This window comes from Phyllostomus discolor, chromosome 11, assembly GCF_004126475.2.
Source record: "Phyllostomus discolor isolate MPI-MPIP mPhyDis1 chromosome 11, mPhyDis1.pri.v3, whole genome shotgun sequence".
Lineage (NCBI taxonomy): Eukaryota > Metazoa > Chordata > Mammalia > Chiroptera > Phyllostomidae > Phyllostomus > Phyllostomus discolor.
In genome coordinates this window covers 91,096,260-91,122,982 of record NC_040913.2, presented here as the reverse complement: position 1 = coordinate 91,122,982, position 26,723 = coordinate 91,096,260, and the positions used below count along the sequence as shown (strand labels likewise).

At 47.4% G+C, this 26,723-nt stretch overlaps 1 protein-coding gene across 1 annotated transcript; it reads right to left on the bottom strand.

Moving 5' to 3' along the window:
* Positions 1 to 6,567: 6,567 nt before the first annotated feature.
* Positions 6,568 to 17,542, bottom strand: AGA (aspartylglucosaminidase). Its single transcript, XM_028526761.2, has 9 exons — positions 17,389 to 17,542; positions 15,051 to 15,204; positions 14,349 to 14,461; positions 13,338 to 13,450; positions 11,999 to 12,113; positions 11,276 to 11,351; positions 10,313 to 10,420; positions 9,532 to 9,665; positions 6,568 to 8,097 (listed from the first exon to the last, which is right to left on the bottom strand). Exons 1-9 carry the CDS (start codon positions 17,510 to 17,512, stop codon positions 7,997 to 7,999), a joined length of 1,038 nt encoding a protein of 345 aa, XP_028382562.1. The 5' UTR covers positions 17,513 to 17,542; the 3' UTR covers positions 6,568 to 7,996.
* Between the last annotated feature and the right edge of the window lie 9,181 nt (positions 17,543 to 26,723).

Genomic DNA, 26,723 nt, shown 5'->3' with positions numbered 1-26,723 from the left:
CGCTTCTTGAAACAGTAGCTACAAGAATGTTTTATTAGCAAAGATCCCCGCACCTGTTCCGTCTTCCCAACTGTTTTGTCAGAATCTGAACACAAGTCGGTTTTAGAAAACAAAGCTGTTCTCGAATAGGGCTGCTAATGGGGCACTTGAAAGCCTTTCTTGTTTTGACAGGTCAGGTTCAAACAGCGCCCGTGGCACGGGCGCGTGGCTCGTTTTCATCTCCATCTAGATGTCTCATCCCCGGGAAAGTTTGGTGCCGTGATTTTTATTTTTAAAAGAAATACCGGCTAGAGTTTTGACAGTGTTCTCTGTTGATAATCCTTAACCAATTAAGAAAGACCCACCTGAGACCTGGTTCATGAAAGATTTACAGCAAAGTCACGGAGTAGTCAAATCCAAAACGAAGAGTGTAAAGATAAGTGAGCATTTTGGAATAATAACATATTCAGTAGAAGACAAAACATATCGCCTCAAACTACAATGGAACAGCATTAAAAAAAGAGATACCTTGGGAGACATTTCTCTCCCCTAACAACTCTTTAGAATAAACAGATTTCTTCAGGGCTACTTGGAAAAACTAAAAACACGTAATAGGTAATTGGGTTGACAATTGCCCCGTGTTGAGGCAGCGCTCCAGGGAGACACACTTCTTGCCCATTTGTAAAACAGAAATGTTAGCTTGCTTGCTTGACTCTTGTTGAACTGACACACTTGTAGAGGAAAAGGCTGGTCTGTCTACTTCTCAGGGACACTGCCTAGCAAGGCTGCATTAATTCTATTCTCTGCCTCCGGATAACTTCTCGCTTTTAGACTATGATGCTACTTTGGCAAGGTTTGATGCTTTGTGTTTATTTTCTTTGGAGGTGGGGGGGCCATGGCAGTAGGAAGCGGGGTCTGTGACAGGAGAGGAGACACCCGGGAATCGGAGTACTGGCTCTGGAAGGAGAGATGAGGCCGGGGAGAGGAATTCACATGCACTCGGTTCTTGCTGCGAGCCCTGCACCGTCGTGGGTGATTCATATGCAGGCGCCATCACCACGGCACCCTTCTACAGCCTTCGCCCACGCCTGCAAGTGGACGGATGTGAAAAAGGCTCAGAGAGGTTGAGTCATTTCTCCAGTGGTGCACAGATAGTGTGCAGTGGAAGGACTCCGGCTTGGGGCTATCAAATTTCGCTGTCAGGTTGTCTCCTCTTCACCAGGCTGATTTATGCGGGATGGACCTTGGCATTACCCAGCTCAGAGCTGCTCAGGTTCTGATGTGCGTCAGAGTCCGCTAAGGGGGCTGGTGAAAATGCACATTCTGATCTTGTAGGTCTGAGATCCTGCCTTTCCCATTAGCTCCCAGATCTCGCGGATGGTTTGGGGACCGCCTTACATTAGCTTGTCTCCAGTTTACCTCTTGGGTTCTGTGGTGGAAATGTAGGGATCAGAGATTAAGAGCCCAAGGCGCATCACCAGAAAGTGGCAGAGCCACGTCTGAGCCACCGTCCATATGGAAACGTGGGTTGGGAGAAGCCCCTTCCTGTTCTCCATCGGCAGCCAGAGCAGAGCCGCGTAAAGACGCGTGTGCCGGCTGTGCGCGCTCCGTCCCGAGTACTGCCCCGGCCCTTTGCGCGTGGGCTCGCTGTCCCTCCCTTCTCTGGGGAATTCTGGAGTGAGGACTGCTGGAACCCTGGTGTTCTGACTTCCAGTGGAGGCTCTTCCTACAGCAACTCAACTAGCACATCAGCGAGTGTGGCAAGCAACTAGGAACGGGAGGGCGACATGCGACCCCTGGGCAACGGGGATCGGAAACTCCACGGCGCATGGCAAGTAAAGGAAGACGCAGGCCTGGCTGGGGGCCCGGGTGTGATACCCGCCCCCCCGCCCCGAGGCAGCCCATGTACAGCCCCCCGGAAGGACGAGGGAGTAGGAGTCGCCACAGCAGAGCAGGTTGGTTTCCAAAAGATCCTAATGATTCAGAAAAGCTAGTTCCATGGCCTCTTCCACAGCTACTTAGGATCTCACCAAACGGCCCTGTTTGCCTCTGTTTTCAATGACTGATTTCTCTGAGAATATCGGGGATCTTCCCGGGAACTGGGGCGGCGGGCGTGGGGGTGGGGCATGGCCCGTGTGACTGTGGGTGAACCGGTAATGACGTGTTTCTGCTCCTCCTGTTCTTTAGAAGCGCGTGCGCACGGCGCGCGGCGATAGAGGAGATGTCCTTTCCTTCCCCACAGTCTGCGTTTGCCGGAGGACTTCTAATTGGCTTGTGCAATTTGGCTTCAAAACGTTCCACTGAGTAGGCTGCTAGAGAAACATATTAAATAGCAGCAGCTGGTGGCTCTCCTCCTGCACCAGCTTCGGACTAAATAAGGCACCTGGGTAGTTCAGATCCACTTAGTGAGTGTTCCCGAAGTGACCCAAATCCAGGGAAAGAGGTGGGTAGGCTCATGATTTTTGTGTGTTATTTTAACTGTCAGGTATATCAGATAATTCAAATAGCCTTACAAAATGTTCCTAATTATAAGTAATAATCCTTAGTCAATGGCCGTAGGTCCTATAACCACACTTTAAAATATGGATTTGTCCTCTGTGCCTTAGACTACCAGAATCACAAATTCAGTTAATTTATTCCTCATGTCTGTAATGTTGTGTACAAAATTTAATTTTGAGATTCCTAGTGTTTGTATCCCTCCCCCGCCCCTCATTTGTATGTTGAAATCTAAGCCCCATTGTGAGGGTATCAGGAGGTAGGGCCTTGGGAGGTAATTAGGGTCAGATGAGGTCACGTGGGCAGAGCCTCCAGGAAAGGAGTTAGTGCCCTTGTAAGAGTTCAAAGAGAGCTTGTTCCCACCTCTGCTGCCCGTGGGTCAGGAGAGGACACTCAGGGAGCACAGCCATGTGCAAACCAAGGGGTGGGTTTCCCCAGAACCCTCACCTGCTGGACTTCCCAGACTCAAGAACATAAAAAAAATATATAAATGTCCGTTCACTTTATTAGGGTTCTTTGTTATCAAAGCCTGAACTAAGACACCTACTAACTTAGCAAGAACATGAAATATTGAACTAAACTTGTTTCAATAAATAACATAGATATTCCAGGTTATCATTTACATCTGATCTAATTTCTTTTTAAGATTTTATTGATTTATTTTTAGAGAGGGAAGGGAGGGAGATAGAGAGAAACATCAATGTTCGGTTGCTGGGGGTCATGGCCTGCAACCCAGGCATGTACCCTGACTGGGAATCGAACCTGCGACACTTTGGTTCACAGCCCGCGCTCAATCCACTGAGCTACGCCAGCTAGGTGATCTAATTTCTTTAGAACTGTATTAATATATTGGAGATTATCTGGGAATAATTTCTGATCTAGAATTTGAGAACCTTATCATTTACTGCTATTGCTGAAAAAGAAAATAAAAAGAAACGCCAGATTCTTAAAGAACAGGGTTAACTGTCCCAATCGCACCCTCGGCAGGACAGGCCTGGGAAAGAGAGGCAGAGACCAGCGACACGCTCTTGCCCGCAGTTACGTGGCGCTTCTCTCTAAGGTCTGAGTCCCTTCTAAGTTTCAGCTGACTCGTCTCCAGAAAGCAGGCGTTAGACTCAGGCTGTCAAACGTGTGCTCCATTTCTAACACTCAGGTCCTGGGAGCCGTGTTTCGGAGGCATCACCCATCTCGCCCCATCTCCACTCCCTGTAGGAAATCACACTGTCTCCCAGTGGGAACCTGGGGTGCGTATTATTGCAGGAAGGTGTGGATGATGCTCATGCCTCTTCTCCGATCAGTCAAGTTCCGATGGTGAACGTTTTGTTTATGCCTCCCAGTGTAGTTAAGGGAATGGGAGGTATGAGAGCGATATGGTTTCTTTCTCTGTTACCTATAAACTCTTACACCTTTGTTCCTCATGCCATTTCCCACCACCAGTGTCCTCATTTTCCGCCGTGCGGGATGCGTGGGTTCATCTCCCCATCCTGTGTGTGACCTTCCTTCCCCTTCCCATCTCCCATCTTCTGCCATCGATGTTTAATTAAGTTGTGCTGTTATACATGTATGGGAGCGTACCATTACAGTCTGGTCTCTAACCGGGTTAAACTTGGTGTTTGATTCCAACCATTGAAGTGACGATTTCAACTGTGGTGGGAGCTTCCCCAGCCTGCCCACAGCTCATTCAAGCTGTGGAGTGTGTGTAAGAGCTGAAGTTTGCACGATGGCTCCAAATGATGATCTGAGAGTTGAAAATCAGTAGCAGTGCCCACATTATTCTATGTAATCTGTGGGGGTGCAGTGAAGTGGAGTGGCAAGATATTCGTAAGATATTAGGGTGTGACTGCTTTCTACCACACTTGAGGAGGTGCCGTTTCTTCCTAAGATCCATCCTGACTCTGAAAGAGCTTCCGCAGAGACCCACATTAAGCTGCTCACACCAGACACCGTCTTCTGTCATGTCTGGCAGCTGTTTGCCCTCTGGGTGGGGGAGGGGGGAAGAGGCTGCATGGGTGACCCCACTTTCGCTAAGCGTCTGTAAGTGGATGGTTTCTTTTTTCACCTACCATAGCCCGTCCGAAGGCTCCAGTTATTACCTGTAGAGCCGAAGAACATTGTCTGTGTCCCCTGATACCCCTACGTACTTTTTTTCTCCAGAAACTTCTCTTAATTTTCTTCTTCACTTCCTCCCTTCTTTATTTTCCCCTGCTTCTCTCTCTCCCCTTTCACTTTTTCTTCCATCCCTCCTTTCCTTCTCTGTTGCTTTGTATTGTGCTTTTTCTAATCAAGTCTATTCTAGCCTCAGATATTTTGTTTTCAAATGCAGTGAGCATGCCAGGCCTGCTAGACAGCTGACAGCACTTAGCCCCTGAATCCCTGACTCAGATGCTCCTGATCCTTGGGCCCACGCCTCCCCCCAAACATCATCCTCGCTTTGCTGGAGTACATCCTACAGTAAACTTCGTAACACAGAATGAACGGGAGGTAAAATTTCTGAATCTACATATTTGTACAATTTCATTTCAGCCCTTACTCTTGCTTGATCATTTAAAAATTTTTTATCATTTTCTTTTTTTTCTTTGGAAAAAAATAAATTGAAGGTTGGTAGCTTGTTTCCCAGCATCCCGAGCTTTGAACGTGAAGGGTCTGGCTCTAGCCTGGTCCTCACTGCCTACACGTAAATGCGATCCTTCCACTCGGGAGTTTTCGGAAACCTGAGTCTAGGTAGCAGGCTCAGCCAGCATTTCTGAGCCCTTTCCATGTGTGACAGTGTGGTGCTTGAGAGAAGCCCCCCACCACGCCCCTGTAAGGTGGGTAACACCATCATCCCCATTTCAGGGAAGGGAGAGCTCAGGCACAGAGGGGGCAGTCAGTTGCCCAAGGGCACACAGAGCAGTGACGCAGGGTGTGAACCCAAACGATGGAATCCCCGAGTTCCTGTAACGTTTGGTGTGTGTCTGAGTGTAAAACATGTACTGCAATACCTCAAGGCCTTCTCGCCAATGAGGTACTGCTCGACTACTTCTCCAGGGGGAAACAACCAACCAGAGAAACAAAGCAAGCCCTATTTAGTGATGTCTGCTGACAGGCTGGTGTAAATACTCCCGCCCCGGCCACCTCCACGGTGCGAGCCAGGCGCCCTTGGGTCCCGCTGCTGAAGGCAGGCTCCGTGCAGCTCTGCCTTCGCCTCATTAGAACTAAATTGAGTGAACTTGGAACTTGTATTGCCCGATCCTGCTTTTATTCTGAACTTCCCTTTGGTTTAATTTCCCATCAGCCGTACTTAGAGTGAACAGAACGAGAAAGACAAATGATACTGGTTTTACTTAGGAATGGAAAGAAGTATTTTGGCATTTACGGCGTGTAAGGACTCTGCACACGTTAGAAGGAGACAGACTGCCAGCCATTGGGGGAGGCTTTGCTTTCCACATCGAGTCTAATACGATTTCCTTGTCAATGTTGTATATCGACACCCACAGCGTGCTGGAGAACGCAGCAGTGCGTTAGGGAAAACGCACAAGCGACCGCATCCAGGGCAGAGCAGGGGATGGTCACAAGTTTCAGGAAGAAGAACCTCAGGGAGTCCTTTCCCACACTGTCCCTGCCTTCACACTGCGAACCACTTCCAGCCCCTGCCCCTTGGAGGTGAAGGGTTCCATCACAGCGGCTCTAGTTGCCGTCACGTCCACCTGAAACGTGACGATTACTATAGCTTTCAGGTGAGTGTGCCCTCCCCGGGGCACTGAAACACGGACAATGAAACACGGCCCCTCTCCACGGCCGACCCGGGCTGTACGAGAAAACATGGATGGTGCAGCACGCAGGACTCGCAAGTGAGCAGTTCCTACGTTCTGTGGGCCTCACCATCTCATCTTCTTAACGTCCTGAGTCGGGGGCTGACGGTGCACTAACGTATAAGCAGCACAGCACTCAAGGAAACACGCAGAAATCTTAGCATGCCTTTTTAGAAACCTTCACAGGGTCTGCGAGTCTTTTTTTCTTAAATGACAGTATAGTGATATACATAGGTCTTCATTCATCTTCATAATTAGTCTCCAGTTAGGACATATATTTATGTCACCAGTTTTTTAAAAAATGAATTTGATGAAACTATTAAGATCTTAAATGAGTTCAATTAGGTGCTTAGCTCCAAATTCAATCACCAAGCATCAGATGTAATGACACTTAAAAAGAAGCTTAACAATGAAAAACTATGGGGTTTAAAAAGTACATTATAGTCTATGTATAATACCTCAATGAAAAACATATCATGGCCTAATATTTGCCTTCTGAAACCGAGAAAGTCATGTGCTAGTATTGGAAATACACAGTTTTGTTCCTGTGTGTACAGCATATGGATACATCTCCAAACACTTCAGGTCAGCATTCTTTAAGAGTACACCAAGCTCTAGTAAGAATAGTTTGAACAAGGGGAGCAACCTTAAGAATCACTTGAGATTCCTATCCGTTATTTGGTAGGCATTATTTGGGGGTACGGCCTGTTAAAATTTGAACTATATTAGTTACTACTTCCTTCAAAGGAATAAGGTTAATGTGCCGGTGTTTGGGATGGGATCCCGGGACGGGGAAAGGACGGCTCGGAAATGTTCTCCCAATTACGTCAAGGCCACCGCGTGGACCATCCCCGGGGGCTGTCGTTGGCCTCTGTTAAGCCTCCTTTGGGGTTTGCACTGCGGTGTCTGTCCTTATCTTCAACGCACCTGCTGGTCTACAGTGTTTCACTCCACGTGTGTCCGACACAGTGAGTAACAACACAATTAGAGATCAAATTCCCTGAATGATTTCAGAGGGAACTATTCGCACTGAACCTTAGCAGCTAGAACATCACAGATGCTTGTGACTGAAGACCCCTCACACCGAGGCCCTATCAGAGGAACAGACCCAAGGAGTCTACACCACGGCTCCTCAGAAGACTGCCTGCATCTTCTAACTCGTGTAGAGCAAAGAGCACCTTCAGTGTTAACAGCGTTCTTCCCTCTTCAGGCCAGCAGGGGGCGTCACGGAAAACCGCCCTTTGGTGATAAGAGACCTATTACCGGATGTACTGAAACTCGGTCATAACTAATCATAATCGGCCTCACCCTTACTTTTTCCTTCGGGCCTAGAAAAACCTGGGCACTCTAATTATTTTAAGTATCCACTTACAGATGATTTCTTTTGGCTTTAAGATATCACTAGGGAAGTAAATCCCCACAGTAGCGATTCCTTACAACAGTGAGTAGAAATGCAAACATCGACTCAACAGCTAAGAGATATATACCTACACATATACATACACATATACATTCATTTTCAGGTAAGATGCAAAGCTTGAATACAATCAGATGATAAGAAACTCCTACATTAAAAGCAAAAGTGCTCCTTTAGGATAAATTTATTTTTGTGCCTGTTTTACACGAAGAATTCGGAAAACACGAGGCGTCCACTGTGCAGCGAGAGTGAGTGACCGTCTCAGCCTTTGCTTCCTTCTTCTTCAAGTACAGACGCCGCCAGGAAGAGCGGATCAGATGCAGTTTACTCTCTCCTCCTTGGGCTGGTTCGTTAGGGAATTAGAAACCATGAAACGAAACTGGGTAAACGCAGGCAGTTTATTGCAAGCAGCTCCTGCAGCCGAGAAAAGAGAAAGCCGTTCGGTTGCAGAATGCGCACATTTACAAGCAATACAGACACCGCCTGTCGTACACCTGACGTCCAGCTACGCCGCACGGGGGATGCTGTGTTGTCTGCCTCACGTGTGCCATGGTCTGGCGCTGGCAGACCACGGGAAAGTAGCAGTAGGGGAGCCACCTCTTTGAACCTCAGAATACAGGCTTTTTGCTCTATATACATGCTGTCATGGCTGCTGTGATTTATTCTGTTTTTATGTTCTTTTCTTAGGGAAAAAATTCAGGCACATGCGGAAGATTTCATTCCCGTACCACAAACACAGTCCCACCCTTCACCCATAATCCTCCCCTCCGCAGGAGTCCTGCTTTTCTCTACCCTTCTATGCTCGTTGGAAGCGAGGAGGGTAATCTGTCGAGATGCTCTCTACCTAATCAAGTTCATCTGAGGAAGTGGCCTCCCGCTGCTCCCGCTCCCTGCACGTGACACCTGGAGGGCCCCCTCTAGTGCCCCACTTTCAGTATACGGGGCGAGGTTCATCTGCAATTACATGATCATCGTCTGCAACTTTCAATTCAGCTATAATTGTATAATTATCATTGTAGCTCCTATTACATCCAACTTGGAGCCTCTTAAGGTTTATTTTTTAAGAGGATATCGATGAAACTTATTTCCTACGTAAAGCCTTTCCCTCCCATACCTTATATTGACTTCTGTATCTTAGTACTTAGGAAAGAATAAGAAATACTTCAAACAAGTTTTTCAAATACAGAACTGTGGGAAGCAAAAGATCAAAGAGCGATAATAAGCAGTGTAACCCGATAAGTCACATTGATCAGGGCGCCGTGTATCTGCCCCAGCTGCAAGTGCACTAATGAGGAGCAGCGGGGGTTGGTCCTGAAAAGCTCTGGAACCGCAGTTGCCTCCTCCAGAAGCTAGACGAAGCAAAGGACGTGCCCCAGTACACAAACGGTCCTGCTCATCTCTTTGGTTTACTAATCAGTACTACGTGTTGTGCCTCTGAGTCCCCCAAATACCTAAACAACAGGGACATTTAAATCATGAACCGGGAAGAAGTGGGGAAGATGCTTTATCTGTATTTACTTCTAGTGAATAAGGGCCTCGGAGCAGACACGCCCACCTCGGCAGGAACAGGAGCTGCAGCCAAAGGGCACCCGAGTCAGAAGTCACAGCCTGGAGTGAGGAGCCCAGGACGGCAGCCCGCCAGCAGCGGTCAACCCACAGAGGGTTTCGGGTACATTTTCCAGCAATTTGTGAGTCTTAACAGATCGCCAGGTAACATCTGCCTAGTGCCAGCCAATGGCGTCCCTGCTGCCACTGTGCAGGGATCAAATGCAACCTCGGCATTTAAAAGTGTACGTTTCCATCAACATTTGCAGGCTCACACAAACACAAATGCCGCATAAAACTCACCATAACTTCCAGTCACGTTGGCACAGATAACAGCTCCGAAGAACTTGGGAAAATACTTCTGAATTCTGGAAATCACTTTTTGGCAAGCCACGGTTGGACTTTCGCCTCTCCTCATGTATTCCACGGCTTGGTAGCTGGTGCAGACAGAGGGAAAACTTGAGAATCACAAAATACACTAACTCTGAATTTGGTTGCCTTAAGCTAGAAGTCTGAAAGCACCCCAACGGTCACACCGGATAGAATGCATGAGCGAGCAGGGGTCAGTGTGTCTGCGCAAGCGTCAAGAAGGCAGCATGCAGACCTTGGTACGGTGTCTGTCTCGCCAGCTAGTCCACCTGTTGGCTGCAGACAAGGGCTGATACTTCTGGCTTTAATGGAGGTCATAACGTGTAGCGATTATCTTTCCACACGAAACGGGGCTATGATCAATAGGGAAAACACTGGCCCTCACTGTCGTGATTATCTCTTAGGAATTACAGGCAGGGGCTGCATTTCTGACTTCTGTCATCCGTTACCGCAGTTCCTGTACTCGCTGGCCTCACGGACAGTACTTGCATGGACCCTAAGCACCCTCGTCTGTGAAGCTGAGTCGGAAATACTGTTCTGTTTCAGAGGACGAGGGTTCCTTGGCTTGAACGAGTATATTAAGCTTCTCAGAAGCCCTCATACACACAAATCCGGATTGCATGGCACACACGGTTACTATCCACCTCGACAGACAGTCCCCCCCAAAGGTCTCGGAGAGTCACGAACGCGAGAAGTCACACAGTCAGAAACACACCTCGGCAGGAAGCGCATCATTATGTCCCCGTCCCCCGTGGCCGCCGCGGCCCCGGCAGCGTCGTCCGCGTAGGCCCCGGCTCCAGGGATTGGCGAATCTCCTACTCGGCTTGGGGAGGACACAGCGTGACAATTTAGGACGTGCAATCACATGCACACACGGAGTCATTTTATGAGCTGTTTCAACAACAGCGGGTATTTCTACTCAGCTGCTGATAACTGACTTAAGTAGTTTCTTCGTCGGGGCACAGAGAAAAGGATTTTCCTAAGTTTCAAGCTAGGCTCCCACAAACCTACATTAATCACATAAGAATTAGGTATGAGCTGGTGCCTTATCAAGGTGGCACAGATTGATAGTGACTATTCTCTTCTGACCACCCTTACCGTCTAATTTCTGGATTATCTCTACGGGTTCAAATTAGATTCCGCCACCTATGATCTATTTCTGCGTCCTATCTAATGTGCCAAAACGGTACCGAGGTTTTTCCTTGTAACAACCCTCGGGTGCTTCTCTAGTACTCTGCAACAAAACCCAGAAGCCCCTCACCGACTTAAGGCCCCTTGAAATCTGACTTGTCTCCTTTCCCTGCACCCAGAGGCGCGCGGTCTCTTGTGCAGCCAGCCGAGCCCTGGACTGAGGGGTGTGCCTTCAGGTCTGGCACTGCCCTGGCCTGAGCGTCCCCCTGCCCTCCCCAGGCCGGGGCTCGGCCCCCAGCATCTCCCACTGGCCTCCCTGACGACCCCAGTGTCATCAGACCTCCGTGGCCGTCCCTGACCTCTGGAGCACCGGCCAGCTCTCCCTGTCCTCCGGCACTAGGTGGATGCTCATTTATTCTCCTTCCCATTTATCCCCCTTGGCCAGGAAGGGCGGGCTGTGCTCTGCCCTCGCCCCTCCCGTAGCACCAGCGCGTACTGGTGCACACTCAGTGCGTACTTGTGAGGTGTGTTTTTTTTAGACACTGACCCAGGTATTTTGAATTTTAAACCATTTGTAGATGTACCAGCAGCGGTGTGTCCCGTCTTATGGATTACGACCATGCCTGGAATTTAAAAAAAAAAATCTTTGTAGGTATCAACTCTGAAGTTTATCTCAAATATAACCAAATCATTCAACAGTTGGTAAAATAAATATCCTCTTTCATTAATTTCAGGTAGAGGAAAGCAGAACACTTGGGAATACTGAAAATCACACCAGGTAAAATGTGTGCTTTTTAATGACCTGGTCTCATAGCATCATTTGGTAGATACCCCATAGTCTTACTCTTCAGTTTGCTGTGCTACTTTTCAATGCCTTTCAAAGGTAATTCCACAGAAAATCACTGATGGAGACTGACAGAAACTTCCAACCTTATAATCCAGAAAGATCACTTAAATGTAGCAAATAAGGTCAAATTATTAAAGAACTAAACATAAATAAAAATAAAAAAATCCACAAGTGAATAATCATCAGATATTAGGGGTCTTGTATAAGATAACCCACTAAAATAGACAGATGCTGCAAAAATGCTAAGTGTGTGTGTGGGTGTAGAGTTGTATGGAGGTATATATATCTGTAAAGTCTTGCTTGCCAGTTAAAACCATCAGAACCACCTCCTGGCACATGAATAGGGAAAACATTCAGAACTACAGAAGGGCAGTGACACATGGCTTAACTTTAACCACAAAAACTGTATAAAAGGCAAATTACCAATAGTATCATGACCATAATTATCTCCTGTTTCCTTATAGGCAGAACCATCTTGCTTTAAGATACTAGGCGGTTTGTAAGGTCCACAGTATTTTGAAGGATCTGGTGTAACGTTCTGTAAACGAGATTTACGTTTCGTTTTTTAGAAAGGGTGATTTCGGAAAGTGGCAAGTAGTCACATGCAATCACAAAGCATTAGGAAGAAACCAAAAGGATATCTGGTACATGGCAGATAAGAATTAAAAGCCAACGATTAACTCAGCCTCATGTGAACAGATGGATATAATTTCACTAAATACCTCGCCCAGTCTCAGATGTGCATAATGTGGAACAGACACCCACCCACTCTGGAAAAGACCCCTGGTTTCTCTCTTTATGTGCCTAGAACTCTCTGCCTAAGGGCGGACATCCATGAAGATCTTTTGTTAGATACTGATCCTCAACGGAATTAGGTACGCAACCTGACCTTCCAATTTCCTCATTTGTTCCCTGGCCAAAGAAGAATTATGAAATCTAAAGCAAAATCTATTTTAAAACCACCTTTTTTTTCCACAGCTAGGTTCGTGTGCACCTATTCTAAATTCTACTCCCAGATTCTTGTAGGAATCAAAGCCCCAAGAGAATAATCCAAATTCATAAGCTCAGGTTGAACATATGCATCAACATTCAGGTGAGAAACCCACTGCTCCTCTCTGGTCACTAGCCCACCAGGGGCTTCCCCAGCCTGGTTCTACACAGTGGCCTCTTGCACCCCAAGGAACCCCAGAGGGTCTGCGGTTCCTGCAACGTAATCAGGATTTGGTGACACGACAGATGAGAGCCTTCGACAGTCCCCAGTAAAACCCTGCACGGCAAACGCAAGCTGACCCGTGCTCCAAGCCCCACTGATTTAAGGATAAGGGTGTCCCGCGAGTGACGTGCCGGGTGCCTAATTGTGCACCACCTCCAGTCAGACAAGGACAAGGGCCTGGGTATACTTTGCAGAGATAAACATCTAGCAAATGTTTCAGACCAACGGTTTCCAAACGTGGGTGCTTCAGACTCGGAAGCTTTCATTCTAAGCAAACACGAGCGGAGCAGCTCTGACTGAAGCAGCCCCGCTCCCCGCCACGGGACCTTCCAAGTCCCAAACCGATCACGGGAACCAGCCGCTGTCCCCGGGGACATGCCCTACGTGCAGCGAGGGGGGCTTTCAGGGACACCAGGCCCGAGGTCGTCGCCGGCTCTCGCGTGCGACAGGGTGCTCACCGGCACCCTGGCTCTGGGTGGACGACAGAAGGCAGAGGGAGGTCACTTAGTATTTTCACGCAATGTGCTGCCTGAACGCGCATATACGTACCCGCCAACAATTTGGCTGGCAACTCTGAGCGAGCCAATCAGAATGAAGTGCTCGAGAAGCATCGGTGGACAAATCCTCATTGACAAACCCCATACTTTCGGCAAACTTGGTGGCTGGCGATTGGGAAGACAAACGTACATCAGTTACCTATTGCCTTGTAAACAAGACGCACGCACAGGAAGTGCTGGGTTCAGCGGTCCCCGAAGGGGGCGGGGCACGACCATCCCCCCCCCCCCCCCCCCCCCCCCCCCCCCCCCCCCCCCCCCCGGCGCACAAGGAGCATTCGGGCAGGAAAAGTTTTAAGGCGTCCGCTTCTAGATCTCAGCTTCCCTGTGTCCTCCCCAAAAGTGATTTGCTTGAGACCCTTGGAGTGTGTGTTATGACCGCTGTCCTTACTTCCTCCCCTGCACAATCTCCCTCCTTCTACCTGGCAAAAGGCACACCTCTCCCCAGGGAGGAGTCTCAGGACCCCAGCCAGCGAGCCACGCCCTGCGTGCGGAAAGCTGAGGCCCCGGGAGGGACAGCTGGATTCCACGAACGTCAGGAGGCTTTCTGCTCTGTCTCTCAACGAAACTGAAGACCTCCTCTTGGCGTCCTTAGCTCACGCATGTTCACAGTTCCTCTGATTATGGGTCACTGCATGATTTGGGGTGTGAACTTGGAATGCCCTGGCAAAACTAGCAAAACTCCTTCCGGTCCCATCTTCTCATGGTCACGGCGCTCCGTGCCCTTGCACCTCTCCGAGGGTCACACAGGGAGAGCAATGGTGCTGAAGCCCCTGCCGGCCCGGCAGGTCCCCATCTACAGACAACAGACTAAGTTTTTAAAACCCTACTTTAAAGATGAAGAAATCGAGAATTTAGAAGTTCACTTGTCTACAGTGAAATGGATATTAAGTAGAACGGCTGGAATTGGACCTTTGGTTGGCTTTTTGGCACTATTTGACACCGAGTGGGTCCTTTTCCCGCAGGGAACACGGGGGACCAGACCCTCCCGTGCAGGGGGGCGCACCCGACTCTCCCACCAGCAGTGTGTGTGTGGTGTGCTCCAGCACTTTCCGGGCCACGCCGACGGCGTTTTTAACGCGTCTGAGATCTCCTACTGCGCCGACGTCCATTGTAGTGCTGCAGGGAAAAACAAAAACAAAAACACGCAGTGAGATTTAAGGCGTTTGCATAGACTCAGATTTAAAAACATCGTTTTCCTCCAAGCCCTTGTGTTCTGTAGGATAAACACCAACTTCACGGAGACGTCACAGCACATCCATGAAGTTCACACAAATTCCCTCAATCACACACAGGAAGAAGTCAAACACCAATCCACCACACCCTCCGCCCGCAGGCAAACTCTCTGCGTCACGGGGCGTGTCTTTCGCACGGCTGTTCAAAGGGGGTTTAAGGCTTCTGGTCGGGTCGGGCAAACCAGTGTTTGTGGGTGGTGGTCAAGGACCCCGCACCGGATCAGAGACATATTTTCTGCAGATTGGGGTCTCCTGTGCTAAACAGACCGCCATCCTTTAAGTGATATATATATTTTTTTAATTGGGAGGAAAATCCATTGTGATTGGAAAGGCCATGCAGGAAGCCAGGGGTTCTGACCCATGACAAGGCTTCAACAACCATCCATCCAGCTCTCAGCAGAAGGCAGACAGCGATCACGCAGCTGCCCGGGAGGCAAAGTCACAGACGCTCCGGGCCTGGGGCGCGTGCTCACCCGTCCATGATCATGGCGTCCAGCGTGGTCTCCCCGGACTCGTCGGGGCTGCCCCCGAAGCCCACGGTGCCGTCGCACTGCTCCCGCTCGCACTGGGCGCAGCCCGCCTCCACGGCGTCCAGCGCGGAGCCTCCGGACGCCAGGGTCCGCCACGCTGTGGTCAAAGCCCAACAGTGCTTGTTTATATGTGCGTATTTTCTCAGTGCCAAAAGCAACAAGCCGGGAGTGTTTCAAGAACTCCTGTGTTGTTGACATGTTTTCACATTTACTCTAAGTTACATGGAATTTTTATTTGATTTTTAAATTGTTTTAATGTAGTCTTTATTATATTTTTTTCCATTACCTCTCATAACCCTCTTTTCCCCAGCAATCACCTCACTGTCATCCATGTCCACGAGTCCTTTTTAAACGGGCTTTTAAATCAGTGTATTAGATGCTACAAAGGAATCAGAGTGATACAAACAGTGGTATGGACAAAATTATATAATACGGCTAACTACCATGAAGAATTCAAAGACTTTGCTGCTGATAAAAAGTGAGGGTTTTTTTTTCACTTATTAATATGTATTTCTACTCCATGTGAGAAAAAGATTTTGTCCTTCAAAGTTACAACTGAAGCTGCTGAAAGGCAGTTACATTGAAGTCACTAAATTACATCCTTACTAGTGGCTGCGTCATTAGATCATTAAACATATATGTATATCACTAATACTTTTATTGCCATAGCATCTGTCATAGCATGATTTTACTAACAATACCACAAGAGCAAATAATGCCAGTGTGGGCTTCACATGGATTGATTCATTTGATCTTCACAATAGCTTCCCAGGTAAGGACTGTACAGTTGCTACCCAGCGAGGTTTTCAGTTCTCCAACGTCACACAGAGAGTCAGGAGCAGAGCCAGGATTCAGAAGTAGCCATCTGCCTGCAGAGGCCGGCTATTAGCACTCTACTCTGTTCCGTGGAGCCCCAAACATTGAAAAGGAACAAACAGAAGGTTTTTGATGGTCAATTTCTTTACTAATCAACAGAAAAATCCTTAAAGGGTAGGTACTATTTTAGTAAATAATTTACCTATTACTACTGGCCATACTGGTTTGAAAGTCTATTTTTTTAAGAGAAGAAATTATTTTAATTTTATAGGAGAAACATCAGTTTGTTGTTCCATTTATTCATTCAGTGAATCACAACCACATTCATTGGTTGATTCTTGCACGTGCCCTGACCCGGGAGATCAAACTCATAACCAGCAACCTCAGTGTGTCAGATGGACACTCTAACCTAAACTGAGCTACCTAGCCAGGGCAGGGGAAAGTGTATTTTGAGAAGCTGAAGCCCCATACACAGACTTGCCCCCCTGCCTGGGCTGCTGCACTTTCTGTCTCATCATCGCTGGGGATTTGTTTCTTGTGCTCTGCTTCCTCATTTGCTCTGAATGTATTCATTGCTTATAACATACAGACTGAGCTCCAGCAAATTCAGGAGCCAATTCTATCCCCAGAAAGTGAACTGAGCCTCTGAAGGGGTTTGAGATTACTTTCGGTGTATTAATGTCTTGAAACGAATGAAACACACAGTGAGAAACTGACAAGATAATGGTATGTACAGGAGAGCAAAGCACAGAAGACGGGCACCTGTACTTCAGAACGGGTGTAAGGGCAGTGTATCAAGGACGGCTTTACCTTAACTGGCATTCGATCTTGGCTGCAAATCAAAATCACTTTGGGAGTTTGATTTGACAAAACAAAACAAAACAAAGAAAACACTAGATGCCTTGGTTCTAGCAGTGAAAGCAAAATCTCTGGAGGTTCAGCCCAGGTACTGATACATTTGACAAGCTCCGCAGATGATGCTAATGTGCAGCCGAGATTGGCAGCTCGCATTCCAGGTAGCAAACACTGCACATCAATTCGTGTGTGGGGGCGGGGAGTAAGTGCAAAACTAATGTGCTTTTGGAGGGAAATTATTCGTCGTCTGCAAAGCTGGAGTACGGGGTACTATTGGCGAGAACGGAGGGGTTAGAATGAAAAGGCTGGAAGGAGACAGACCATGTATAGACTGCGGTCAGGCACAGAAGCCCCTGGGACAGGCTAAGCAGCGGGGCGGAGGATGTAGGCGCGGGGCTTGTACAGGAGTAACCCTAAATGACGGGGACCGGAAACTCAGCAGAGGTCGGGGCGAGGGTCGATCGCAAGAGAGAAGACGGAGCGGTGCGCGCAGGGCGGCCAGGTGAGCGTGCGTAAAGCCCGGAGGGCCAGACGCCGGCCTGCTCTCCCCGCACCTCCCCGCAGGCGGCCTCTCGCAGCGCAGCCCCCGCCCGCGGCCACCGCCCCGCACCTGCTTCGGTCGCATTCTTGAAAGGCCACGTGTGGAGCACCAGCGGGAGAGGGCTGGAGGGGCGCGCCGGACGCGGGCAGAGCAGGAGTTGCAGGAGCAGCAGAAGGCTCCACTTCCGCACCATGGCTGCGGGGCCCCGCCCAGCGCCGAGGGGTCGCGTCCGCCGCGCTCGGGGACCACGTGGCCCTCGGCTCCCCGCCCACCGGGCCCGGAAACCCGCTTCCTCCCGGCGCGGTCTGTGCCGCCGCAACTCTCGCGAGACCCGGGTCCCTCTAGGACAGCCCGCGGGAGGTTTCAGTCTGGAGGTCCCTGCAGGTTTCAGTATTTTTTTCCCACTGTTAGAGGCGAATTGAGCTCCCCGTGGGAAAACTCGTGTGACATTATGCAGCCCCGGGAAGGTTTAGTACCCTAGGAAGGGTGCAGACCCTAAGAAGTTTTAAGATTTTGTCTTAACGTATCCATTTAATTGAGAGTTGCAGGCGAAACGTTTGGCACAGGCAGGGAATACTGAGGGATTCCTGGCCTCGGGTCTGGGGTGCTCATTGAGTGCACAGGCAGCTGCTTGTCTACAACCCATTCATTTTAGGACTTCCCTCTCCAAGAGCTTTTTCTAGGACGTCCTCTCCTTACAAACCCTGCCTGAAACAGAAGGAGAAAGCCTGGGGGGTGAGGGGGCGCAGGATAACTCCCGGCACAGCGTCCTGGAGCGTCCCTCCCTGCTTCCTCCGTTCCCCATAGCCCGTGCTTCTCTTTGGGCCTGGCACCACGAAGTGCTAAATAAACGTGTGACTGTCAACCTTTTTAAAGGAAAGGGTAAGAGACTCAGCCAGCCGCATCGTGTTTATTTCGAATAGCAGAGGGATTGCATTGGGGAGTAGGAAACTGGTCAGCCACATGCAAGCCCAGAAAAAGAAAAGAAAAAAAAAAAAAAAGCATTCTTCTATAGAGGAAAAGAGGAAGTTGAGAGAGGTCATTTGAACAAAAGCTGGAGCAAAGAACAGGAGAATTCCACGTAGCACCGGAAGCACCGGAAGCTTGCTCACTGGTGCAGGGCAGAGAGGGAAGCTTTCATTTCACACCTGCGCCCTACCAGGTGCGGCCTTGCTACCTTCCTGAGCAATTTCCCCTGCAGGGGTGTCCAACCCACGCCTGCAGGCCACGTGTGGCCCAGGATGCCAATGAATATGGCCCAACACAGGATCGTCAATTTACTTAAAACCTTTTTGGGCGGGGAGGGCGTTCATCAGTTTTCGTTAGTGTTTGTGTATTTAATATGTGGCCCCAGACAAATCTTTCAGTGTGGACCAGAGACGCCAAAGTTTGGACACCCTTGCGTGGCTTCTGACTGTACTTTGAATGAGGTTTTCTTTATTCACATTCACAGGTGAAAGTTGGGATAGAGATTTTACATGCATGACAGAAGGAGACTTTTTGATAGTTGGGTTGTCTGGGCAGTTGGGCAAGTGTGAACGGATCGTCCTTTTGGGGCCCTGGAATGCCCACCAATATTGCCAAGGCAACCCACGGAATCAAATAATGTTGAACTGTATGCATAAATCTACTTTGGCAAATAAAATATTAAGCTGGTAGGATGTGAGAGGTTTATGAAACCTCTGAATTATGAAATTAAATACACCATTTAAATAGCATAAGCTAGGCTATCCCAGGCAGGGAATTGCTATTAAAAAGTTTGGAGAAGTGTTACAAATTTCTACAATGGGATTTTGGAGGAGGAACAATTCATTTATCCTGGGGTAATCGGGATAAACTAATGCCATGTGAAACTTAAAAAGGGGGCCAAACAGGGTAAGGAAGCAAAGTACAACCACTGTACTTCGAATTCCTCTTCATTAACACCTGATCTGAGCCCCAGTATCCTTGACACTCCTGAAGGATCCGGGTCAGCCTTCAGCAAAAACAGCTGTGCAAAACAACACATAAAATGTTGCTCTGGCACCCTCTGCTCTTTGGAGCATCTCCCTGAGGCTTAAAGCATTTGAGCTGCTTCTGGCTAAAAGAGCCTGAACCTTGTAGTCCTACTATTGACCTTAACAAATGGCTGTTTATGCAGGAACAACAACAACAACAAAAATGCAAATTTCAAGTCCAGAAAAGAGCAAAGGAGAAGAACCACTCTTTTATGGACTTGGACCAAAAAAGAGGGAGAAAGGGTTAGGGAGAAAGCAGAAGTTGGAAGTACAGTGGTTTCCTTGGCTGAGTTACGGCGGTCCCCCATCGGCTGAGCTGTTACTGAGCGAGCAGGAATCTCTGCTTCCTTCAGAGGTAGTGATTATAAATGTAGTGTCACCGCCTGTCAGAGATGCAAGGTGCATCTCTTCTTCCTGGGGTCAGTAGTATGTGTTGGTGCCATGGATGAGAGTTCTTTCCTTTCGCTCAGCGATTTTCAACTGGTGCTTTGAAAAAACGTTTAAAACTTGCATCACCTGACTATTTAGTCAGGGGCACTGACCTGTTTTCCCTTAGACTGTCAGATAAAAAATGACAGCAACGAACAAAACAACAGCCGTCCAGTGTGAATGAATCAAAATTACACCTATTTTTATGAGATCGCCAAAAATATACTTTTTGGTGTGCTGCAGAATTTTAGTCATTAGTGTAGTGTGGCATGAGACAGGGGAGGTTGAAAATCTCTGCTCCACCCTCTTGACCTCATTTTAAATAAGGTTCCTATTTTTCACACTAAGAAGTCCACCCTTTTCTCCAAAATTCCTCTCCTTACTTGAAGTAAAAATTCCCATCCGAGAAGTTCAACTCATCTACTGGTTGTAAGAAAACAGCTAAAGAGTACGAATGTTCGAGAAAAGGTCACGATAGGTCAGCTTTCTCAAGGGCATTTGTATTTAAAATAATTAATATGCCATCTTGAATGAATCAGACTTATTTGGTTCACTCAAATGCATGAACCTACTAAAATACCCAGTGGGTCCACTGTCCAGTTTGGCTAAACTTGAAGTCCTTTCTGCTGCTGTCTTAAAGATGAGAAATTATTCTGGATATTTGAGCTCCTTACGGATTAGGTTTCCATGATTAAAACCTGGAAACTAGTTTGAGTTTTAGCCCTGAAGTCACCTCATGTTATTTTCAGGTTTTTATTTGGCCCTGCATATTATTAGATCTATATGCTCAATATTGAGAATAATCCAAATGAAAAGGCATCTGTTAATCTGTTAGATAGTAGACCTGAAAAAAAATCCACTTTTTCCAGCATTTTCTCTAAATTTCCAATATCTTAAATCATTAATTACACATAACAACAGAGATCTGTAGCATTCGTGATAAATCGAAAGAATTAGTTACGAATTATTTTTACTGAACATTAGAATGCATTACACGCTTTTCTTTAGTAGTAAAATGTTGGGGTTCCTAATCAGAACCTACTTGGGATTAGCAATACTCCAGGGGGATTCTCAAGGCCCGGATTTTGTAACATCAGGCAAGGGCATCTTTCGCAGCCACACCTTCCTCACCTGGAAGGTGGAGGGAACAAGCATTCTCCCTCACCTTACAAACTTTCGTGGACGAGTCAGGAGATGTGAGAGAATAATGAAGCACGGTACAAATTAAATAAAATTCTATTGTTTGGTTGGAGTGTTCCAAGCATCCGTCAATAGATGTCAGGGAGGAGGCGGTGAGAAACACAGAACGCAGCGAATTTCCACAGGAATAATGAAGACCTGGCCAGATACTCATAATGCATTTTTAAAGTCAGCAGTTAGAGTTTCCTTAACTGCCTTAAACAGGAGCTAAAAATACTGTTTTCTGTCTACTTTGAGCTGTCTGAAATTCCGTTTGCATGTTTGTAAGATGCCCACGGCAGGGTTGTGCAATTTCTGAATGTTACAAAAGCAGCATCTTCAAGTCTTCCCAGGGAGCAGCCTCCAATGGAAGTTTAAACGACGTTACAATTAGAGCCGTTCTGTGTGGGGTGAGGCGGGGGCGCAGGCAGCTGCGGGCTCCCCTTCATTCTCCCTAAACTTCACGGCTTTCAGGTTATCAGCCTCAGAAGGATGAAGCGCTGAGTCTCCCGTGATAGCATGCGCCGCCGTGGTTCCACAGAGGATTTAACGCTGTAGTTGCAGGGTATCTCGGTATTTCAAATCTGAAGCTTAAAAATCTAAGCCATCCCCTCCGGCTTTTGCGCTGATGCTGTGAAATCCATTTGAGAAACATGCCCATGTTTTGCTACTTGTTCAAAGCTGTGAGCGTGACTTGGCATTGAAATAATTTTTCTTCCCCCTCAAAAACTCCCCACTGACTACTACCTGGGTTATCTAAATACAAGCTATTTATTTGATTGGCATTTGCTCTTGTCAGTTTCGCAAACTCTAAGTAACGATGGTTACTAATGTGAGAGCATCATGGTACCGTATTTCTCATTTAAATCCATTTTTCATTAATTCAGGGACACTTGATGTTACTACCTGATTGTACAGTCTGGTTGTAATTAGAGTCATTATACAGAAATAAGTATTATCTTCTTATTCTCTAAATGAGAAAAGAAAGTATGTATCCTTTCTGGAATATTTTTTTTCTGATTCATGTCCCTGAAACCATTTGTGACATCAATAGCAGATTCAAATCACCAACTTTTGGGGGGTTGCTTTTTAACCTTTAAAAGTCTTCTTGGTGACTTGTAGGACCAGGATTGTACAGTAGGATATTGACCTATTCAATGATTTCTTTTCAAAATAACTTATGTACGACATATTCTTAAGTTGTAATTTTAATAGCGGGCCACTGTTACACTACAGTTATCATAACGAGGATACAGGAAATCATTTTACCTGGTGGGCCCTGATTTTTATGACTATCGTTTGTAGTGTTATGTGAGGTCTTCACGAACGTGATCCATTCAGAAAATAAAGGCCCAGGGCAACAGGACAAAGGTCAGGATGTCTTCCTACCACTTTAAAAATGCCTTTGGCATGGTTAACTAGTGTCACAGGGGGTTTTAATGAAAACGTTTCACAGTAAAAGGGAAATTCCAGAGTAACAATGACTTACAGCAAATATTCTCAGCGTTTAAAGTAATAATTGTTGATCATAATTTAAGAGGAAAAATATTCTAAGGAACAAATGTATCCTGTGTATAACTCTTCCACTAGTCTATTATTTCCAACTTCTATTATGATTTAAAAGAGATTATTTTACATGTGACTTAGTATTCGGGGTTTTTTTTTCATTTTTTAGAAACATGTTTGTGTTCTTCAACAATGCCTGAGTACTCAAGTCTTTACTGAAGATCACCTGGATCTTAGCATTTTGTTACATAGGTATTTGGTGCAGAATCTTGACATTATATACAGTGTTGTGTACACTGCTATTTATTTATTTGTTTGCTTGTTTATTATTGTTCAGTTACAGTTGTCCCACCTTCTTCCCCATTGCTCATCCCCACCCCGTCCCCTCAGCTCCCACAGTCAGTGCCCCCAGAGTCCCTGCCCACGAGTCCTCTGTCCCTGTTTCTTCATTTGCGCTTTCTCCTTCTTTCCCCTGTTCTCCCTTCCAACCCTCTAAACTGCTTTTTATTGAAGATATCATTCCTCTCTTTGCATGTTGCTGATATTCCTTATATATTAAGTTAAATATAGAAAAGGACATAAAATATAAAGATGCACCTTCAAGCATTTTGCATAAAATGAACACCCAGGTAATCACCACTTGACTCAACAGCTGAATCTTTCAGAAGATTCAGCACCGCAGAAAACCCCTACCTGTCCATGCAGCAGAATTTTTAATAACATGCATTTGTAGATGAACCAGAATTATTGTTTTCTACTGTGCAGGGTTATGGTGACCGTGATTTTGAAATTTTGTATCAGCTGTAAGTGTTTTCCGTATTGCATGAAAGAGAATTTAGTGGTGGCTTAAGGCCGAGGGGATTTACAAGTTCGCCCAGGACCAGAAGTGGAAAGTGGCAGGTGGCCAGCACTCCCCTGCTGCCTTAGGGCCCCGGGACTGTGGCGCAGGCCAGAGGCCGCATTCCAGCCTGAGGAGGGAGATAGGGCTGCTGTCCGCCACACCTCTCCCTCTAACAGCAGAGCAAAGGAGAGCGAAGGCCTTCGGGCACTCCCAGAAGCACACCCCTTCCTTCTCCGTTGGGATGACACTATTTGGCCTTTTCGTGAAAGCCTGCAACACCCACATTTTTTCTTAGTTCTTTTCTCTTTTCTTTTTTTCTCTCCTTTTTTTAAAAGAAGGGTCTGGTGTCACTTCTGGGTCAGTGTGGTACACAGCAGAAAGAGCACAAACAGAAAGAGGTCAGGTACTAAGGTGACCTTGAAAATTCGAGACCTTTGTAAATTTCTAGAAACTTTTTGAAGGACTTTGAGCTTCATTAGGGTGTAAATTTGGCGTTTGAGCCAGTCTTATTTATATCTGAAAGATCAAGAAGCCTTATTTAACATCAGAATTAAGACTGTGGCACTCAATGGGAGACAGAAAGGAAATGGGCAATTTTCCCTGTGGGATGAAAAGATGGCTGTTTTTGAGAGTAAGAGATTAAAGGGAAATGGAGGATTTAATGCCTGATAATCTTGATGTGCTAGGAGTAGTGAAAATTGCCTGCCAAGATTACAGCGTGTTTGAAATGGAATTGAGGACTAGACATTTGCGAGGGATTTCAGAAGATTCATTTTAGGGAGCCTCATGAAGGTGGCTAATAAGTGAACAATGAAGTCTGTGAAGCTGAAGGTCCCTTTGAAATCAGATATCCTGGTATTGCTGAATGATAATTGAACTCAGTCTTTTGCCTTTTTCTAATATCGTTTGAAAGCACCGAATTTATAATGTAAAAAGTGAGAAGTATCTGCCACTGGGGAGGGAGTCTACTTGGTTGATGGGAAACTCATTGGTATTGCTGATAAAGTGGACACTCTGTGTGTGTGTGTGTGTGTGTGTGTGTGTGTGTGTTTAATGGAGACAAACCGAGTGGAAGGTTTTGAGTGGCTGGGACTTCTAGCGAAGGCAGAGTGCCCGTTTTTGTACACGTCAAGGGCAAAGGCTAGAGAGTTGGGCATTAAGGAGACTGTAATAACCAATAACAAGCCTGTTCACATACTGCTGACGGTTACATTTCAGGCTTCGAAGGCACATTCAATCCTCAAACCAAAGAGGGGCAAATTTACAGTCTGGGGTGCTTTAGCTTTAGAAACCCCCCAAATTGTTGCCTTCTTTTTTCTTCCTTTGTTTCCTCATCTCTTTTCCTTTCTTCCCTCTTTTTCTGTCTCTCTCTCTCCTTCTTCCTTCTTTCCCTTCTCCAACCCTTCCTTCTCTCCCCTCCAGTGTTCTTCCTTTCGAAAGTATTCATTGGTTGCTCGTGTCGCGTTTTTATGTGACATAGATACGTGGTGAACACAACAGACTAATTCCTACTCTGGTGGAACTTACGTAAACCACCATGGAAGTATACAGCATGTTAACAAGTAGCAGAAGCCACGGAGGAGCGTAAGCCGTGTATGCGATTGCTAGACGGATGCGCAGGGTGAAGGTGATGAGAAACGGTGGGATTCTAGGCTGGTTTTGAAGGAAGAACCTGCAGACTTGCTCCCGGTTTGGATATGAGATATCAGACCAAGCAAAGGAGTTAGGTTTGGCGCCGAGGCTTAGCGAGCTGTATCGGGTGATGTGACTGGACATAAGTTGGGATGAGAAGCAGGACAAGGAACATTTGGCTTTGGGCACAGGGTGACCTCGGAGCTGAACCAAGTCATGCAGCACTCCGACACGGTTCCGAGTGTCCCCAGGGTAAAGTGGACCTGGCTCTGCGTGGTCTCAGGAGGCCTCTCAGGGTGTTTCCTGGTGATGGGTGAGAGCTCAGCGTCACGACAGTGGGCGCTCCCTCCCGAGGGCGGCACCTGTCTCCCTCCAAAGAGGAGAGTCGGGTCCCTGGCCCGCCGCACGCTGATGTGTGTGAGTCACCGCCGGAACAGAGTAAGAGCTGAGAGTCCTCGGGGAGAGGTCCTCGTGCCTCGCTCCTTCTGTTCCCCTTCACGTGCAAGGGTGTTCATGGGACCTTTGGACTGTCCACTCCTTTACCCTGAGTAGCATACATTTGGGAAGACTAAACCAGACATGCTGACCCTTGCCCTTTCCTTCTAGAGCCTGAGCTGCCCCAGGAACTCAGCTCGGAGCCCCCGCTTTGTCACACCTGGCTGGGTTGGACGCCGGGGAGCCCTTTGGCTCTCATGGCGAGACACGTCCCCTGACTTCGCCTTTCTTGACTGTGACAGTGAAGTTCAGGCTCTGTCTGCCCTTCCTGGGTTTCATACTCCCGCTCACGCGAACCCTGGTGAGGGGGAAGGGTGCCACTGAGTGGGAGCCCAGGGGAAACAGAGAGAACAACAGTCCCACCACCCCCATCTGTCCCACAGCAGCTGCAGAAAGTATTCACGCGTGCAGTCCCATCCATGGCCGCCTGTCTGCAGGCGAAGGGACGGACGTTTACAGAAGTTCAATGACAAGACCGAACTCAGTTACTAAAGGTGGCAGTGCCATATACATCCAGGGTTCCTTACCACTGAACACGTTCATTCTTATGTCTACCACTACTTTAGACGTATATGAGGGGTAGCTTTTCTCTGAGTCCCTGGGGTAGCATGTACATTCGTCTCAGTCTGAGCGGCAGCACCGGGACCTCTGTCAACTTGTGGAAATAGAACACTTGCCATTGTGTATTTTATTAGTGAAAGCCTCACGCATTTGTCCATCCAGCTCTCATTTGAGGCACGCCAACTGTTTCATTTGTCTGAAATGCATTCAAATGCATTTTTCCTTGCCAGGTCGCCCTTCATGGAGGTGTTTTGTTTTTTTTTAAGTGCTGAATGTTGGTGTGGACTTTGTTATGTTTGTTCATCTGGGGATATTTGCGACTCAGCTAGGAAATGAATAATAACGCCCCCAAACTGTTGAAGGATTTTTATAGCAGGTGCTTTCTACCAAGTGCGGTTTCATTCCTCCGTGTTGGCGGAATGCAATAGCTATTAATTATCGCAACATTTTAAAAGTCCCCAGCTTCACGATGGAAACTGTGGTGCCGGTGTCCGTGTGTGAAGGAAGGAGCTACTGCGGACAGAGTGGTGCAGTAGGACCGACACCTGGGTGTTTCCTTGTGGCAGGACACCCCTGTGCCCATCTGCATAAATCGAAGGAACGTGAATTAGCTATTGAGGTTGTGCACACAGTACAAAAAGCAACTGTGTAATCTAGTTTTTGAGACCTTTGCTACCCAAACACATTTTTCTCCATGACATAGTGTTATTATCTGAATATTGTCATTCGAATGTGAGGACCAGCTGTGCATGTCAGGACACAGC

Excerpts from the sequence above, each read along its gene's own strand:
- AGA (XM_028526761.2), bottom strand. The coding sequence starts at position 17,512 with ATGGTGCGGAAGTGGAGCCTTCTGCTGCTCCTGCAACTCCTGCTCTGC. Across the intron at positions 15,205-17,388 it reads CAAGAATGCGACCGAAGCAG|CGTGGCGGACCCTGGCGTCC; the intron begins GTGCGGGGCGGT and ends CTTTGACCACAG. Across the intron at positions 8,098-9,531 it reads CAACGTGACTGGAAGTTATG|GAGCTGCTTGCAATAAACTG; the intron begins GTGAGTTTTATG and ends TCTCGGCTGCAG.